Genomic DNA, 19,710 nt, shown 5'->3' on the forward strand with positions numbered 1-19,710 from the left:
GTTCCCTGGCAACACGTTTGTTTACAGACAAGCAGGAAGATAAAGGATGAGAGTCATGATCTGAAGAACACTGAAGTGAAAAACACACGTTGCCATGATTCAACTCATCTATAAATAATTTGACTAATTTCTAACTATACAAGTTAAACGAAGTTCAACTGAGCAATTTAACCCTGTAAAAGACATGAAATAATACTCAGAAAAAAACTTTGTTTTTTTAAATGGAGCAGTTTTGACAAAATATAAGAAAAAAAAAAGGTTTGCATGTGTTTTGTTGTTTTTTGTTCAATAAGATCTTTATAATAGTGTAACTGAATACTTACATAAAATGCATATAAATATCAGTCATCACTCTATACTCGGGAGGAGCTCAGAGTAGAGCCGCTGCTCCTCCACATCGAGAGGGGCCAGCTGAGGTGGCTCGGGCATCTTTTCCGGATGCCTCCTGGACGCCTTCCCGGGAAGGTGTTCCGGGCATGTCCCACCGGGAAGAGACCCCGGGGAAGACCTAGGACACGCTGGAGGGACTATGTCTCCCGGCTGGCCTGGGAACGCCTCGGGGTCCCCCCGGAAGAGCTGGAGGAAGTGTCTAGGGAGAGGGAAGTCTGGGCATCCCTGCTTAGACTGCTGCCCCCGCGACCCGGCCCCGGATAAGCGGAAGAAGATGGATGGATGGATGGCACTCTATATCTGCCAATAATATGTCTTATTAAGATGATATTTAAATGGATAGTTTTATGATCAAAGCTCTGTAGTTTGAAAACATAATGCAATGCAATACAATGATGATTGACCTTCCTCAAAAACCCGATGATCATATTTGATACTCGCGTTTTAAAATGATTTTCTAAAATATGATGTATGGATAATCAAGTAAACCCAAGTTGCTTCACTAAGTGTTCATCTAGAAATATTACTAACAAAATAAAATCTGTTCTTTTATAAAAATCTGTAAAGATTTCACAGCAAAAAGAGACGTGAAACACGACCTGAAGGAGAACGTTTTTACTATTAAGCTAAAAGGCCTTTTACTTGATAAATAAGTTGGCGTGTGATTGTGTGCTTGATAATATACACTCACCTAAAGGATTATTAGGAACACCTGTTCAATTTCTCATTAATGCAATTATCTAATCAACCAATCACATGGCAGTTGCTTCAATGCATTTAGGGGTGTGGTCCTGGTCAAGACAATCTCCTGAACTCCAAACTGAATGTCAGAATGGGAAAGAAAGGTGATTTAAGCAATTTTGAGCGTGGCATGGTTGTTGGTGCCAGACGGGCCGGTCTGAGTATTTCACAATCTGCTCAGTTACTGGGATTTTCACGCACAATCATTTCTAGGGTTTACAAAGAATGGTGTGAAAAGGGAAAAACATCCAGTATGCGGCAGTCCTGTGGGCGAAAATGCCTTGTTGATGCTAGAGGTCAGAGGAGAATGGGCCGACTGATTCAAGCTGATAGAAGAGCAACTTTGACTGAAATAACCACTCGTTACAACCGAGGTCTGCAGCAAAGCATTTGTGAAGCCACAACACGCACAACCTGGAGGCGGATGGGCTACAACAGCAGAAGACCCCACCGGGTACCACTCATCTCCACTACAAATAGGAAAAAGAGGCTACAATTTGCACGAGCTCACCAAAATTGGACAGTTGAAGACTGGAAAAATGTTGCCTGGTCTGATGAGTCTCGATTTCTGTTGAGACATTCAGATGGTAGAGTCAGAATTTGGCGTAAACAGAATGAGAACATGGATCCATCATGCCTTGTTACCACTGTGCAGGCTGGTGGTGGTGGTGTAATGGTGTGGGGGATGTTTTCTTGGCACACTTTAGGCCCTTTAGTGCCAATTGGGCATCGTTTAAATGCCACGGCCTACCTGAGCATTGTTTCTGACCATGTCCATCCCTTTATGACCACCATGCACCCATCCTCTGATGGCTACTTCCAGCAGGATAATGCACCATGTCACAAAGCTCGAATCATTTCAAATTGGTTTCTTGAACATGACAATGAGTTCACTGTACTAAAATGGCCCCCACAGTCACCAGATCTCAACCCAATAGAGCATCTTTGGGATGTGGTGGAACGGGAGCTTCGTGCCCTGGATGTGCATCCCACAAATCTCCATCAACTGCAAGATGCTATCCTATCAATATGGGCCAACATTTCTAAAGAATGCTTTCAGCACCTTGTTGAATCAATGCCACGTAGAATTAAGGCAGTTCTGAAGGCGAAAGGGGGTCAAACACAGTATTAGTATGGTGTTCCTAATAATCCTTTAGGTGAGTGTAGTAAAAAACTATCAGGCACACAATGTCAGGTATGTAGTAGCATGTTGATCATTTCGGGGGTCTCCAACCCGGCTCCTCGAGGGCCGTCTCACAGGGTTCAGCTCTGATCACACACACGGTTTACCAGGTGAGTGTGTTGGAGAGGGTGGATCGGCTCCAGGACGAGGGTTAGCTAACCCTGATTTAGAGCCTTTAGAAAGTATGCATCAAATATGACACCGTACGCATTACAGGGTTAAGTTTTTAAGTTGACTTGTGAACATTTTTACAGTGACTACGAGAGACCAGGAAAAAAAAGCATTCCCCCGCGGTCCTACACACTTCTAATAAAACATCTAAAGTTGCTTGACATCTATTTTCCTGTCTGTCCTTCAATACTCTTCTCAGTTCCACTCAGTCTCTCTTCTGCTCAATAATTCACACCACATATTGCTGCATATCCTTCAAACTTTAACTTTTTAAAAACTTTAGTTGGCTGTCAAGCCAACATTCAATATTTGTCTTGACAAACTCTTGTCCAGTTTTAGATTAATTGTTTGTTTGTAATGTAATGCAACTTTGACACATTTAGTCGAATTTTAGTCTGGATGATGGAACGATAAAGATTTGCATTTAAACACAAAGCTTCAATAAAAACACGTTCAGGAGGCTACAAACGGTAACAGTGTATATTTTTACTTTAATATAAAAATATTGACGTTTTTTGGCTTTTTAATGTGTTGGCCTTAATGACATAAATTCGTATTTAGAAGATGCGTATAAGCATTCAAAACTTACAGCCTCTCACTTCCGCCAATATGGATCAATGATTTTGATGACATCACTCAGCACTTCAGCTTCTCATCAGATTTTCTGTCCAATCAAATGCTCTCTAGAATCTAAAGCTCCGCCCCCTACATTATAAATAGACACTAAAATCTGTAACTTCTTCCCACATTTACTATTTTTTATATGGTAAATGGCACATAGTGCACTATATAGGGGATAGGGAACGATTCAGACAGTGTAAACATGCTTTCCAATGGGTTGAATGAAGTCTGGTTTCAAGTAAACCACTGCACCACACACACAGTCTGATCCGGTCCAGAGAAACGAGAGTTGATCATACGCGCGAGTCGGTGCACACCAGAAAACATATCGAACCCATCTGAATTCTGCAAAGAAAGCTGTATTATAAAGCGATATGGAGGATATTAGAAAGAGAAACGCCAATAGAAACAGCACAGACGAGTACGGTGTCATGCACATAAATAACACACCTTTCAAACTATAAACATCCTCAGCATGATTATGACCACTGTTCTGCTTTAGTAACAGTTTCAAATTAAATCTAAAGGGGTAATCTAGACTGTGACTGGCATTAGCTGTCAAACGCAGCTTTACCGAGCTCAACGGCTCAAGTCCAGCTGGGATATAAACGAAACGCTATTGGCTATGTATTAAAAAGGGGAGGAGCTAAACAATATGCCCCGCCCTGTCTTCCTGTTTCAGTGGAAATGACATCACCACAATGAATAACACTGCAGGTTTCAGGGACACTTCAATGGGTTGGGGGGATTCTGATTGGCTGTCAGTGTTTTTATCATCATTAGCTAAAAAAAAAAAAAAAAAATGCTCTGAATGTGGTTCCAACGATATTGTTCCTCCTATCGTTATACATGAGGTAATGACTATTAAAACGTTATAGTTATTGTACTTGTTGTAAGCGGGATTTAAGATAGTCGTAACTGGGTTTTCCAGCAGGGAATCATGTTAAACATAGAACAGTTTCACATCTCAAGTTCTTCAGATGGTCACACACCTCAAACACATTCGATAGCTAAAGCTTCTGCTGCCACCATGTGGTTTATCACATGTACTACAGCACTGTTATACATTACTACTAATGTGTCATGAAATATAAATAAGCTTTCTAGTTTTAAAAACCAACAAATAAAGTCCCTGGCCATTACTGAAGGTTTCAAGAAACCCACCTCATTGGAAATGACGCTTATAAGAGAAACTCACATTAATAATCTAAAACTCTCAGTGGAGCTTTTTAAACCAAAACACAATCTGAATGTAATTAAACTCTTAAAACACATTTAGGAGATGAGGAAATGTGTAACCATAGCAACAACGCCATCTGAAGATCTCTTTCTCACACACACACACACACACACACACACACACACACACACACACACACACACACACACACACACACACACACACACACACACACACACACACACACACACACACACACACACACACACACACACACACACACACACACACACACACACACACAGCATTAGTAGCAGTGTGGTTTATTTTCCTCTATTCTAATCTGCATCTGTTTGACCAGGTCAGACATCAAACAAAGAAGAAAACATGAGAATGAATTTGTGAATCATGTAGTGAAAGACGCTTCAATCTACTTACACATATATTTGTATTTCCACATCAATAATCCATAGAAACTGTGGTAATATCATGTTTTTGAACACTATTAGAGTAATAAAACGGATAACGCCACTGTATTTTTACCATGGTATCACAACAGATTTCCTATAAAGGACAGATCTGTGATTATTTTCCATCATCTGCCCCAATAGTCAATTCTCTTTAATTTCATCTTCATGCATGAGAGAAATTCACACCTAGAAAAAAAAAAAGAATTAATTATTCTAAAAAAAGCCAGGAACAAAAAGCCAGGGAAACATTCAGTTTGAGACGCATGAAAGCCAGTGGTGTTTGATTTCACTGACATCAAACCTGAACATGTGCATCTGTGAGCGTCATGCGGTGGATCTTTTATATAGATAAGATTAATTATGTTACTAACCATGGAAATCTGACTTCAGAAAAAAAAAAACTTTTATCACACTTCCAATTTTTATGTCTTGTTATGGTGACTAACTTTCCATTCCAGATCTAACAATAAAACAAAAGAACTCTTACTTCCTTTTATTTAGGATGTAGCCACCAGACGAACTTTCGATATGATCTAACCTTCTAACAAACTTTTGACTCAATGTAACCTTGGTCAAATGGAACTTTGAAGATGGACTCAATGTTCTGTTTATTTTTACTGTATTGTGAAATATTAACCCCTTACAATGTTTTTGATATTTTGCTGATGTCACTAACAAAGGGTAATGAAGGGGAGGGGGGGGGGGGGGCATTTACTGAAGTCTGTCTCTTTTGTTATTTATGCTGCACAGCAAAGAAGTTAGGATAGGAGACTCAAGAAGTTGTCGACGGAAGACGCGAGGAGCTGGAGTATAAAAGTTATAAAGTGTCGATTTGTAGACGCTAGATAGTCAGATTTAGAAAAAATCCATTACAGTCAACATCGTATAACTTCAGAACAGAGACTTCACACTACATTTTTGAGCCTTTTGCATTCCACTGAAGTCATATGGGTTTTGAAGGACATGAGGACGAGTAAAAAAAAACAAAAATAAAATCATTTTCATTTTTGGATGAACTATTGCTTTAATAACACATTCCCTCTAATAAAATCACCAGTTTTGTGTTTCAACCATAATGAGGATAACATTACGAAAACATGCTGTTCTCATACAAGAAACACTTAAATGGCACTTGAAATGGTAAATTCATGTTATAAGAGCTGTACTACATTAGAGTCTCTGTGCTGATGTAAAAACTAAAGAGTTCTGTGCTATTTAGCTCGAGAGCTGCACATTTAAAAGGATAGTTCACCAAAAACAATGATTTACTCACAGTAATGTCATTCACAAAAGAAGATATTTCATAGAATGAACAGTCTCTGTGTCACTCAAAGCATCACATGACTTCGGAAGACCTGGAATATAGTGCACAAATCACACACACCACAGGTACGTTTCTGTCATTCTTAGAGCATCACAGAAGAAAAGAAGGTCCTTCTGTTTGGAAAGACATGATGGTGAGTGAAACGACGTCCATGTTAGAAAACAAAAATATCCCAAACAAACCCTCAAAATCAGAACTAGATACAAATGTAAAAAAAAAAAAAAAATGTAGATGTCTATATTAGTTCATTGTCGTGATTTTTTTTTTTACTTCTTTATAAAACTGTATTGAGTCTGTATCAAATGTCTTGAGTAAAAAAATTGTTCACAAGTTTGTAGCATTAGTCTTTGCTCAGCGGGACGATCTTCACGAAATCAGATCTTCATATGAGTTCAGCGCAGTCTGATCCAGTGTCAATAACAGGACAGATATGAGTTCGTTCATAAATACTGGTCTTTAAATACTAGTATCAGTGACTGTTTCCATGATGAAACGGCTGAAACTCGTCTAGGTAAGAACTGGACTGTTCCTCCTGTACGTGTTGTCCGGTCCGGATGATCTTCCGGCACTCCAGATGTTTGTGACATTCATCATCACGAGAGACTCTGTTACCTGATGTTGAGGAGTTCCTCTCGGAGCCAGCCGGGCAGAATCTGACCCGTTTTATACAGCAGTTTAGAGAGCTCGATGTTACCGTCTCTGTAGTAGTTCCTCAGAAACACTCGAGACTGACAGAGAGACAAACAGTCAATGTGAATTTACACTATGTCTTTTTAAAGTAAACTCAATATTTCAGTAAAATGACTGGAAAAAGTTAATAAGTGAGTTTGCTGGACAGTAGATTCAGGCAATATGGGCAAAAGATTTTCCACAACAAAAGTATATTTCAATGTACTTTACCATGATTGGAGCCATACACTATATTTCTCAAACATTGCTGCTTAAATTACTAATTAAATTATAATTAATTAGTGTCTGAGCATCAGACTTTTCACCGGTGACATCCAATCTTATTTTAATTAATATGTTTTGAGAATCACTTAACCTTGCTTTACACAAAAAACTGACCAATATTTAAATCTCTTAATAGAACGAAACAGACCAATATTTAATTCTCATAATTACCTTTGAATAACCAGACATGTGCCTGAGTTTCTGCGGCGCTGATAAATGTGTTAAACAACACTATTAATACAATATAGCTAGATCTAGGATCTCTTGTATCATCGTTTTATATCGTCATAACACTAAACCCTAAAACTTGCTCTATGGTAAAGCACTAAGACATTATAGACAGTTCAACTTTCTGTAAAGCTGCTTTAAAATGATGTGAATTGTGAAAAGCGTTAAACAACTAAATTTGACTTAACTTTGACCTGGCGTTCAGGTGTGTGTGTGTGTGTGTGTGTGTGTGTGTGTGTTTGTGTGTGTGGTACCTGTGTGTCCATGTCCATGTATCTCTGTCCTTTACTCTTCCCTAAACACTTGGTCTGTCCTCCGTCCAGTAGTTGACACCAGAAGCCTTTCTTTGGGTCAAACCTGAAAAACATTATTTAGTTAATGTGGGAAAATATTAAGGCAAGGCAAGGCAAGGCAAGGCAAGTTTATTTATATAGCACATTTCATACACAATGGCAATTCAAAGTGCTTTACATAGAAGAAATTAAAATAATAAAAAGAAATAAGAATAATTAAAACAGTTTAGAAAAATAAAAAATAAAATACAGTACAAACAGTCAGGACACATTAAGGACACAGACATGAAGTGTAGAAAGGTTATCAAAACGTCCCGCATGACTCTGTGGCTTGGAAAAAATTCCTGATTTTTGTTATAAAATGTATAGTTCTGGATACTGATAGAGGCCAAATATTAACCTGTCACTATATACATACACACACATATATATATATATATATATATATATATATATATATATATATATATATATATATATATATACACACACACACCCACATACATAAATATACACACACATACATACATACACATATACATATATTTATACACAAACACTTGGGAATTTTGGCAGCTCAAACTCACGCCAGTATTTTGTGATAGTCGACTCGATTCTCCAAACCCAGAAACGTCTGGATCTTCTCCATGACTGAAGCTGGATCTGTTTTCAACGTCTGACCGTCCACAACCAGAATCTGTGAGGGTGTAACGCATGAAATATGATTAAAAAAAAGCACTATATTAGAACATACAGTCATGCACCCTCACACACACACACACACACACACACAGACCTGGCTGTGGTGGTAGTGTTCGAGCCAGCGCTTGAGGTGTGTGGCGTACCACCCTGGACCCAGGCAGCGCTTCTGCAGAATCTGCAGCTTCACAGGTGCATTGTGGGATGTGGTAATGACATCATGGAACGAGTATTTCAGGGACACAGGGTCAGCATGAGCTCTCTGATGCTGAAGAGAAAACATTTATATTTTGAGCACAATTTTATTTATTTAAAATATTTTTTTTAAATATTGTTACTAAAGTACAAACCACGTTCGTCAAAGAAATAAAATACTATGATTTTCACTGTATAATAAGTATGGCATCATGATTTTAAGTGGTTATATACAATTCTTGGTTATATAAAAATACTGATCCCACACAAAAACATTTAATTTTCATAAAGTACCATTACTACAAATTCCACTGCTAAATGGTTGGTTACCATAGTAAACGTATGGTAAATGAGTAACGTTAGATTAGTGGTGTATAGGTACCTGGTACCAGGCGAACGCTCGGTCCGCAGGATCGCTCAGGACCGTGATGATTTTAGCTCTGGGAAGCAGCGCTGCGGCTCTGGACGGGGCGACAACCGAATCAAAATAATTGGCACCTTTTTCAAAATAATAATCCGAGCTGCTGTTGGACGGGAGGGGGAAATACTCCATATACCTGCAGGAGAGAGGGAGGAAGTCAAGTCACCTTCATTTATATAGCGCTTTTAACAATATAGATTGTTTCAAAGCAGCTTTACAGAGATAATAGGAAATTACCGTAACAGATTGTTTAGGCTTTACATCAGCTCTAGGATAAAGTTATTGTCCAGCTAAAGTTAGTTTTGATTGATTGATTCACTTCCATTGCAATGATCATTAGTTATTAACTTAGGGGACGCTAACATGACACCGTTCTAACAGGAACACCCTTAAAGCGCTCCGGCCCGCTCATCCGCACAGAACAGTGCCTGGTGTCTCGAGAACGCACTCCCGGAAATATGTTCGAAGGTGCAAACGATTATCCGTTATCTCTGCGCAAACCTCAAAAACGCAAACCAGCGAAAAAGCACATGCGCATGTTCAGTCCAAAAGTATGCGCGTTTGAATAAATATGTGCGCGTGTAGTCCTTCTTTACAAATCAACCCTCAATAAACTACTATTAAAAAAACAATTAAAAAAATTATAATACAGAAATGTTTGTCACGTCTGTGTACATCAGGATTGATTGGGAGTGTTCCCGGTTCCGGCTGACCTAATCTATGCAGCCTAACATTGAATTATAGAAGTCTCTATGTGTATTCTAGGTCAAAGAGATGTGTTTTAGTCTAGATTTGAACTGACAAGAGTGTGTCTGCTTCCCAGACAATGTTAGGAAGATTGTTCCAAAGTTCCAAAGGAAAACAGAAATGAATACACAGACTCTAACAGTGTGAAGATGAACAGCGTGTGTGACGTTTGTTGCTCTGCTGACGCTCACCAGTCGATGCCTCGGTGATAGTTGTGCCCGCTAAAGAACTGAATCTCCTCAAACGTCTCTTTACTGGGGGAATTACTGGTCAGATCAGGGTGCATCCCCAGAAATAAGTAGAGAGCCGTCGCTCCTGAAAAGCAAAGAAAGAGAAAATGTACCATGAATTTCTTTCTTCTGCTGAACGCAAAAGAAGATATTTTGAAGAATGTTGGTGACCGAACAGTTGATGGACTTCCATAGTATTTTCTTCCATTCTATTCAAGTCAATGGGACCAAACAACTGTTCGGTTAACCATGTTCTTCAAAATATCTTTCTTTGTGATCAGCAGAAGAAAGAAACTCATACAGGTTTGAAACAACTTCAGGGTGAGTAAATGATGACTGAATTTTCATTTTTGGGTGAATTATTCCTTTAATTATGGAGAGTACAGATATTGTATATTTGATTGCCATCAAATTTACCAAGCTACCATTCGAGCAGAAGCTACAAATTAAAAGTGAAGGAAAACCCCAAGCCGAAGTTGGATATCAGCTACAGCAATCAGCTTCATTAAACACCCGAATATGCTCTTTTAACACGGACAATTATAAAGACAGAATGATGGATTTGTGCTTCAAGTGATAGCCCAGGGTGAGTACAATTATGTTTAGATTTTCTCTCTGTATGTGTAATTTTTTAATTTAAAGTGACCAAAAAAGCCATTTTAAAGCAGTTAAGTTAAAAAACAATACAATTGAATGCGCCTCCTCTATTTTAAAACCCACCAGCCACCACTGACAATATATAGCCATTTTATATGTCATTCATTATTCACGCTGTAGTGTAAAAACAGGTTTGATTGTAACAGGATCTGTCTGTGTTCTGGATGTGTCCATGGGATGGCGCTGTTGCCCCTCACCAGTCTTCTGTGGGCCGATGAGCAGCAGCTTTGGGAAGCGGTCGCAGGTTTTCTCTTTTGACCAAATGTCCTTGTGTCGTTTATCCTCACAGGGGTCCTGAACACAAGATCACACAGCAGAGATTTCAATGAGACTGAGAAAGAGTTAAGATTAGACTGAGTGACTGGGAAGTGTTGGGAACTGCTGGACTTCATTCAAATGAGAAGCATGTTTCGAATCACATGTTTCAAATGCAGTTTGGATGTCTAGACTGTGACTATTTTCATTTGACTAGTTTGCATTTTCCATACTGTAATCCTGCATTGTGCATCAGTTTTTAATTTTACCATAGATCTTTGTTTTATGCATGTTTCTTTTTTTTGTTCAATGTTGAGTAGATTTATATTTGTGCTCTGAAATCCTCCTTTATAAATGAATCTGCATTGACACAGACCTGCCAGAGCGGCTCGGCGTCAGACGGGAACAGGTGGAAGTATTTCTCGGCGAGCTGCGTTGGAGGAAGCGTCTGTAGTTTCAGATGAGTCCATGTGAGCAGGAAGTTCAGCAGCCGTTTGAAGGTGTACAATCCCAGACGGTCATTCCCGTAGTTTGACAGGTGAGTCATGAATATGCTAATCTGAGAAAGAAAGACACTTCAGCCAATCAAACCTATTTTAAGGCTGCACTTTGAATATTCTGCACCAAATATATTCTATACCATCTGTGATCATGTATCACTGTAAATTAGTATGTAAACAGCATGCGATGATAAAACAGTAGAACGCTACATTGTGGTCACATGACCTCATTACATAGCTGTCTGGTTAAAGGAACACGCCGACTTTTTGGGACTTTAGCTTATTCACCGTAACCCCCCAGAGTTAGATAAGTCCATACATACCCTTCTCATCTCAGTGCGTGCCGTAACTCTGTCTGACGCACCCACCGCTAGCCTAGCTTAGCACAAAGACTGGAGGTAAATGGCTCCAGCTAGCATACTGCTCCCAATAAGAGACCAAATAACACCAACATTTTCCTATTTACATGTTGTTTACATGTCTTTGTGCTAAGCTAGGCTAGCAGTGGGTGCGTCAAACAGAGTTAAGCAACGCATGGAGATGAGAAGGGTATGTATGGACTCATCTAACTCTGGGGGATACGGTGAATAAGCTAAAGTCCCAAAAAGTCTGCGTGTTCCTTTAAACTAGTTTCATAATCTTGTCTCATGACTCTTATGAAAGTGTTCAGAGAAAGTTTAATAGCATCTCTCATAATAAAATTTTTGTAATAAAAACAGTGTAAGAATTCTTAAATTTGATTTGTTTCTTTGAATCCGTTCAAACTGCCCATTTCAATTCAAAACTCGGATTCAGCGATTTGTTTGTCACTCAAATAAAAGTGAATGTTTCATTTTCATACATTGAAAAATCTGGATGTACGATTTTAAAGGGGTCATGAGATAAAATGTATCTAATCTTTACTCTATTGACATATAAGAGGTCTTTGTACCATAAGTTTCATATCTTCCGAGTCTGTCGAGAGCAGGAGAGCAGGTGAAAGAGCGTTCACTTCCAGTTTAAACAGCTCATGAATTTATGTTATGAATAATGAAGTCTGAAACAATTATAAAGTATTATTTCATAATCATTTTATAGTTATTTTATAATTATTTTATAATTACATGATGATTTCATTTATTTACTAATTATTTCATTATTAAAAAAATATTATTTACGTTGATAAGCACATGAAAACCCATCATATTTTTCCTTCAAAACTTCTTCAGGTCATTTGTAAAATATTACATATCAGTCTTTCTTGAATTCAATTATTAAAAACATGTCTTGATTAATTTCACCAACATTATTAGTGTATTTTACTGTGAGTATTAAATATTTTTGATTGGGAACCCAAAAACACCCTTTTAATTCCTTTCAAGTGAAATACTTTTTCAAATAGAGGTTTTCTGAATGTCATCAAAATGCTGAAAAGGATTAACATTTTTATGGCTATATATCCCAGTCTTGCTGACAATAAGCGCATGAACACAGTGAGTTGACGTGTAAGTAGAGACTGACGGGGTTGAGCAGGACGGTGAGGAACAGCTCTCCTCCGTCAATGAGTCGCTCCAGCTCCTGTGGCCCGCCGGGATAATCCTTGTGAAAGATGGTGTGTGTGAACAGACCACACGTCTGCCTGGGCAGGACCTGATGAAAACACACACAAATGTGACGTCCAATCGGTTCTGCATTTACAAACTGCCTGCCTGACTTAATGTGTGTGTGTGGCTCTCACACACACACTCATGCTGTACAGCGCCTGTCTCACTGAGGGAATAAATAGACGTGAGCTAATGTAATATTCATAACATCTCACACTGAACTCAGGAGCTCAAACTCATAATATGAAACCCAAGAAAGAGAGCGAGCAGAATATGAATCTGCTCCTGAAGTAAAGCACAACTGAGACGTGGTCAGCGGAGAAGCGGACTGTTTTCACGCTTGGTTCAGGGGCCGTATTGTTCATTTTTGGTCATGACACGAACAAATTTGATATTAACAGGGATTGTAGATCTTGTGTCGTGAGTGCTTTAAAGCTTTCACCATCTCTGACAAACGACTGAGAACACACTGGAAGTCATTCAGTTCTGCTGGAGAGTACGGGAGCTGCGCATGAACAATAACCGGATCGGTTTTGAGCTGAGCTCTGAAGGAAGAATAAAGTTTTCATAATTATTTAACATTTAATATTATTTTATAATTATTTTTTGATATTTTTTATGCCCGTAATTATTTATTTATTTTATATTTTATAGTTGTTGTGTAATTATTGCATTCAGTTATTTTACAATTTAGAATTTATATTATTTCATGATTATAAAATAATTATTACATATGAAGTAACTATGAAAATTATTTCATAATGATTTTATAATTACAAAATTATTCATGTTTATTAGCACTGCATGGGAAACCCAATCATTTTATAATTATTTTAGTTCTTATATAAAGTATGTATTAGATAATTCCAAATAAATGTATATTTTATATTATTTCATAACTGTTTCAAATTATTAAATATTTTAATAGTTATAAATTATAAAATAAATGAATTAAATATGTAATAATTATAAAGTAATTTATAAAATATAATTAATAAAAAATTTTGTTTTAATATCATTTTGTTTATTTTATTTTATAATTACAAAATTATTATGTTGATTACATTTATGTATTTTATGTTGATGTTTTTTCATGATGATGTCATTTGTCCTGTGTGGTTGAATAAAATCATTCATTATTCACTCGTTCTAGCATGATGAGTAAGTGGAGAGTAAAAGCTCTGGCTGTCACTCTTCATAACAATGTGAAGATCTGAATGTCACTGAGGGCAAAATGTGACAGTCGTATGCAATTGTCAGTGTCGATTTATCAATTCAACTGTTCATTTGCTGACACATATGAACAAACATAATGAGGGTTTATAATAATGAGCAGAGCTCACACACACACACACACACACACACACACACACACTCACTCTGATGCCGCGGTGAATGAAGCCGCGTCTGAATCGAGCGGGTTTGAGATGTGGATACTCCTCAGTGCTGGTCACTCTGATGTCCCATACGCGCTTCCAGGCCTCGTACAGCTGGATGTGGACGGGATACACACCGGAGTGATGAGGAGCCACTGCGTAACCCAGATGAGTCGGGATAGAGTGATTCTACAGGACAGAATCAAACGGCACAAACACAGAATGACAGTCAGAACTGACAGAGGAATAAAACACTCCAGACCCGTGTGTGTGTGTGTGTGTGTGTGTGTGTGTGTGTGTGTGTGTGTGTCACCTCAGCGAAGCGTCGGTTCAGGATCATCTGCTCCGCTAACACACTCTGGTTATGGAAGCGGTGTGGCTGTATGTGACTCCACATGTGAGGAAACCACCAGAACTCATGAACGTATGACAGCAGCAGATCATCACCCAGATCCTCCTCATCAGTTCCTGACACACACACACACACACACACACACACACACACACACACACACACACACACACACACACACACACACACACACACACACACACACACACACACACACACACACACACACACACACACACACACACACACACACACACACACACACACTTATTAATTTACCAGTCAAAAGTTTGGAATAATTATGATTTTTAAAATGTGTTTGAAAGAAGTCTCTTATGTTCACCAAGGCAGTATTTATTTGATCCCAAAAATAAAGTAAAAATTGTAATAATTGTTGTGGCGAGAAGGACGAGCTATCATTGCTAATGAGCCACTCCTGCGCGACGCACTGGTCTCGTATCTCTCACGGAGGAGCAGAAGCATAAAGGAGGAGCGACGACAGTGAAGGACGAGAGAGGACAGGCCTGGATTTATGTTGTGTTTTGTTATATGTGACAGCAGTCGTCCGTGAGGGGTTACTGTCTTTACTTTCATTTTGTATTTGTTTATTTATTTTGTTATTAAAGTCTTTAAATGTTCGCCGGTTCCTGCCTCCTCCTTCTCGCAACAATGAACTGCGTTACAATTGTGAAATATTTTCGATTGCAATATTTTGCTAAATGTAATTTATCCCTGTGATGCAAAGCTGAACTGCATTTACACTGCAGGTGATGCCCAATTCCGATTTGCTGACTATATCCGATTTTTTTGACGATCATCTTTTAAAAGTGACCCGTATCCGATATTTGCATTTACACTATACACTGCCAAAACAACCAAATGCAGACGTTCTGACCCGGAAAATGAAGTAAAACAGCTCTATATGCAATGGATGCAGAAGCAGACAAAATTATTATAGTGATGCGCAGATCGCGGTTATATCCGCGGGGGCTCTGCGGATAATCCGCGGATCGGGCGGGTCAAGTAGGCTAATAAAAATAACATTCTGATTAATTTCGGGTGGGTCGCGGTTGGATAGATAAATCATTATTAACGAAAATATGAACTACATTCTCTAAAATATGAGCATGTTCCATTCCAGTTTAAGTTTCAAGGGAGTAAAGCCTGTTTATGCCATTAAGAAAATGAAATTCTGTCAAATAAATTTTGTTTTAAAGAAATGTTCATTTAAAAGCAGCGCTCATTCATAATTGTATTAGATGCGCGCATCAACCGTCGCAGAGTCCGCTGTTGAAGGTGATGATCATCCATTTATCCTCACGCGTAACCACACATAAGAATAATAACTTTGACCATCGGGTGCGGATACTTAAATCAGAGAAAATTATTGGTGCGGCTGTGGATTCGGGTGACGTTGTAGCTCATCTGCGCATCTCTAATTATGCAGTGTTTTGCTTCCCGCACTATTTTCAAAGGTCAGCAAAACATTGCTCTCTTAAGGTGTAGAAAAAATTACTCCACTGTGTTGAGCCTTCGACCTCCATCGCGCCTATAATAAGTCATGTGTTCTCAGTGGTGGCGTCCACCTGAGTTTGATGACGTCACTTTTTTAATGACGTACGACTCGCATTTACTGGGGAATATCCGATTTGACTGCTTACATGGCACACGCAAATGCACGTATCCGATTCATATCCGATTTATTACCACATATGAATGAGGCCTGAATCCGATCTGAGAAAATCGGAATCCATGCAGTTTTTTCCTGCTTACACGTTCACCGGTCATATCCGAGAGGAAAAAATCGGAATTGGGTCACTTGAACCATGCAGTGTAAATGGGGCCTATCATCAATGCTTCTCAAAAGCGGATCTTGTGCAGATTTCACTCACCTGCATGGAAGAACTTCCCTGAGAAGCCCAGGTTAAAGGTGAAGTCTGGAATCGACCTCCGCAGCTCATTCTGAGTTTCAACCAACGCCTGAGAAGATACACACACACTACGTATGATATTCACAAATCTACACATAATTCATTAACATCCCCATTCTGAAGATGATTTTGTCCCTAAACTCCAGCAGAGTAAACACACACACACACACACACACACACACACACACACAAACATGATCCGGACATATTTTCATAAGATTGTTCCAGATATATTTTTTGTGTTGCATAAAAAAAAAAAATCTAAATAAAAGAAGCCACTGTATAATATTTAGCTTTAGATTCCAGCTGTAATTTGGCTTGTGATTTCCCAAATCCATTCTCTCGATCTTCCCTTAGTTTCCATGCTTTTTTCCCCTTACTTTTCTTCTGATAGTGGCAAAAAGCTTAAACAAAAGCAGATGTTTGAGTCGATCTCTTTAACGCACCTTGACATCCGACACCTTCATCCTGGTCCCTTCCTTGCCCACAAATATATCATCGATGTCCACCAGTATGAAGCGGTCCAGGGACAGAGACAGTCTCTTCGCAGTGAGGAAGGACACAGCGTCCACGAACACCAGCTTGTGGAGCCAGAAGGAGAGGTTGTGTCCGAACAGGACCCTCTGGATCCCGTCGTGAAGCCCGAGATCTTGAACCACAGAGGTGTGCAGAAGAGCAGCGAGCCCAGCGCTCTCCGAGAAACGGGTTTTGGCCAGCAGAACCGGCTCATAGGTGGAGTGATTGGACTGGAAGACGGTCCAATCATCCCCGGGAAGAGGACCGCGAACCACCTGACACAGAGACACAGAGATGGTTTTATTTAAGTTAAACTTCAGCTGATGAGCGCTGAAACCTCGTCTGACCTGCTGTGCTCGAGTGACGTGAAGCAGAGGGGATTTAGGGTTGACCGTACAGTCCTTCAGTCCCAGGTTGGAGTGCAGGAACAGAGGAAATCCTTTCAGCTGCGCACTCAACAGACTGTTCTCATTGGCCTAACGGGACAGACAGGAAGTGACATCAGATGATCTGATATACATGCTGCTTCCGTCCAAAGTCAGATGTGGGATATATTCATACTCGCTATCTCCGACCACCACTGCAAGACACTCAGAAAATAATGAATAAAGAAAATAACAACGGCACTGATAGCTTTGCAGATTTTGGAACATTATAATCAAATCATATATTTATATATATATGAATGTATGCATGTTTTATTGACATCTTTCCCCAGTTAAAACATTTCTTCTGATGTTCACCCATGTTTATTTGGTGCTATAACCAGTAGTAGAGCAGAAGAGATGATCAGTTCACGTGTGTTTGATCTGTGATCTGTCACGCCGTATTAAAGAGCCTCGAAATGACATTTATTGTTTGAATTTCGTAATAAAATCGACAGATTTTAAAGTTGAGACTTTGGTTTATATCAAAAGTAACAAAGCTTTTTGCAATTGTTGGATGACAGGTATGCTACAAATGTCTAGCGAAGTTTTGTTCATGGATAAACAGAAAACAGCACTGACTATAAGATTTCAGATTTAAGAAACCATATCATTACCGATTAAAATCGAGAAATTAATATTGTCAATCCAGAGATACTGTCCACACAGCTGACATGTTTAACTGTTTATCCACATTGTGTGCACGAAATAGACGCTGAACACTGTTAAAACGTGCCATTGGAGAAGTGCTAATTAAACATCTGTTTCAGTCACTGATTTCGGCCCTCCGAAAAAAATTAAAAATAAAACATTTCAGCCTGAAACCAAAAATAGCCGTTTCGGCTGAATTTGTCAATAGCCTTTATCTTACATCTTATATCATACATCTTAGATTTGTCCCGTCTGCCACCTGTGGCTTTGAGACTATTGATTCACTTTCTCCATGTATTATAAATTTCACTGCAATGCACTTTTCCAAATAGGAAGTTGAAATGTATGGAATTCCAAAGCTGCCAAAATAATAAATAAATACATAAATAAAATAAAAAAATAATAAAAAAATCAATGTTGAAAAAAAATACAATTATACATAAATAAGGAAATAAAAGTATAAATACTTATTTATTTTTAACATTTATTTATGGTTTTTTTTAATTGTTTTGGCAGCTTTGGAATTCCATAGAAACGCTGATGAGCGAGTGTGTGAAACTGGTGTAGAGTCGCTTACTTTAAAGAAGCCGATAATTCCGACTCCAAACTCGATACAGTATCTGTCCAGTAATTCCCTATTCCAGGCGTCCATGTTCACGTACTTCAGGATGTTTTCATACACAATCAGCACAAAGTGGCCCCGCTGTCCATCCGTTAACGTGGGCATGTCCCCTTTTCCAGGAGAAATTTCCGTCCGGTACCGGAATCGCGCAGACTCCAGGATGGCCACGATCTCCTGGCCGAGCTGCGAATACTGACTCTCCACGAACACCAACACGACCGGATCCGACCGATAGCCATCAGACGGCAACGTCCCGCCCACTCCGGCAAGAAAGGGGAGTGGTCGAGAAGAGGTCACGAAGAGGTCATCCGCCGCATGCCCTGCTGTGACCGACGGTTCGAGCTCTCGTTTGACGGCGTACAGGAAGTAGGAAGAGAGAAACACGCTGAGAACGCAGAGGAAGAAGAGGAAGATGAGGCTGGTCTGTAGCGGCACCTGGCGAACGAGACGGCGCAGGCGGAGCACGCTGGGCATCACACAAATAAACAAACAAACAGCTAAAAGAAGGAAAACTGAAGTTCAATCTACATGTTCACGTTCTTTCGGGGAAGTAAAACGAGAGGAACATGACACAGAAATGTCTCTGTGCTTCTATGTGACCATTGCTGAGGCGGAGAGAGGGGGCGGGGCTCTAAACTTGAGTGGATGATTTGTCTGTCCATCATCAGACTGGCTCCGCCCTCTTGCTCACTCTGAGGCTCTTGATTGGTCACGGACAGCTGGCGGGGGCCGGCTCTGCTGTGATTCACCGACAATCATTACTATGGATCCCAGTAGACACCTGCACACATGAAGAACAAATATGTCAGGAAAAAATGTTTAAAAGAAAGAATCTACATTTAGTTGAGATGCATAAAATGTAACTTTGCATTGCTGCAAATATGTGTGTGTTTGAGTTACTGAGAGGAACACACACACACACACACACACACACCTCTGGTGGCGATGACACCGCGCTCAGGGCATGAGGAGGAATATCAGTGTCAGATTAGAGA

General features: G+C 39.4%; 1 protein-coding gene across 4 annotated transcripts in view; it reads right to left on the reverse strand.

Annotated features, from left to right (window-relative positions):
- Positions 1-5,595: 5,595 nt before the first annotated feature.
- The window catches only part of ndst1a (N-deacetylase/N-sulfotransferase (heparan glucosaminyl) 1a), a 29,840-nt gene continuing 15,725 nt past the window's right edge, over positions 5,596-19,710 (reverse strand). For 3 of the 4 annotated variants that reach the window (XM_082176937.1, XM_082176938.1, XM_082176939.1), the window contains 14 exons: positions 18,671-19,496; positions 16,948-17,493; positions 16,463-16,550; positions 14,532-14,686; positions 14,222-14,407; positions 12,760-12,888; positions 11,136-11,318; positions 10,702-10,798; positions 9,809-9,932; positions 8,832-9,006; positions 8,352-8,522; positions 8,143-8,252; positions 7,517-7,619; positions 5,596-6,808 (listed from right to left, as the gene is read on the reverse strand). In XM_082176937.1, coding sequence (XP_082033063.1) covers positions 6,689-6,808; positions 7,517-7,619; positions 8,143-8,252; positions 8,352-8,522; positions 8,832-9,006; positions 9,809-9,932; positions 10,702-10,798; positions 11,136-11,318; positions 12,760-12,888; positions 14,222-14,407; positions 14,532-14,686; positions 16,463-16,550; positions 16,948-17,493; positions 18,671-19,189 — 2,706 coding nt within the window. In that variant the 5' untranslated portion in view covers positions 19,190-19,496 and the 3' untranslated portion in view covers positions 5,596-6,688. The remainder of the gene's footprint in view (positions 6,809-7,516; positions 7,620-8,142; positions 8,253-8,351; positions 8,523-8,831; positions 9,007-9,808; positions 9,933-10,701; positions 10,799-11,135; positions 11,319-12,759; positions 12,889-14,221; positions 14,408-14,531; positions 14,687-16,462; positions 16,551-16,947; positions 17,494-18,670; positions 19,497-19,710) is intronic. The other variant, XM_082176940.1, reaches the window with a different exon arrangement.

This window comes from Leuciscus leuciscus, assembly GCF_965113295.1.
Source record: "Leuciscus leuciscus genome assembly, chromosome: 8".
Classification (NCBI taxonomy): Eukaryota; Metazoa; Chordata; class Actinopteri; order Cypriniformes; family Leuciscidae; genus Leuciscus; species Leuciscus leuciscus.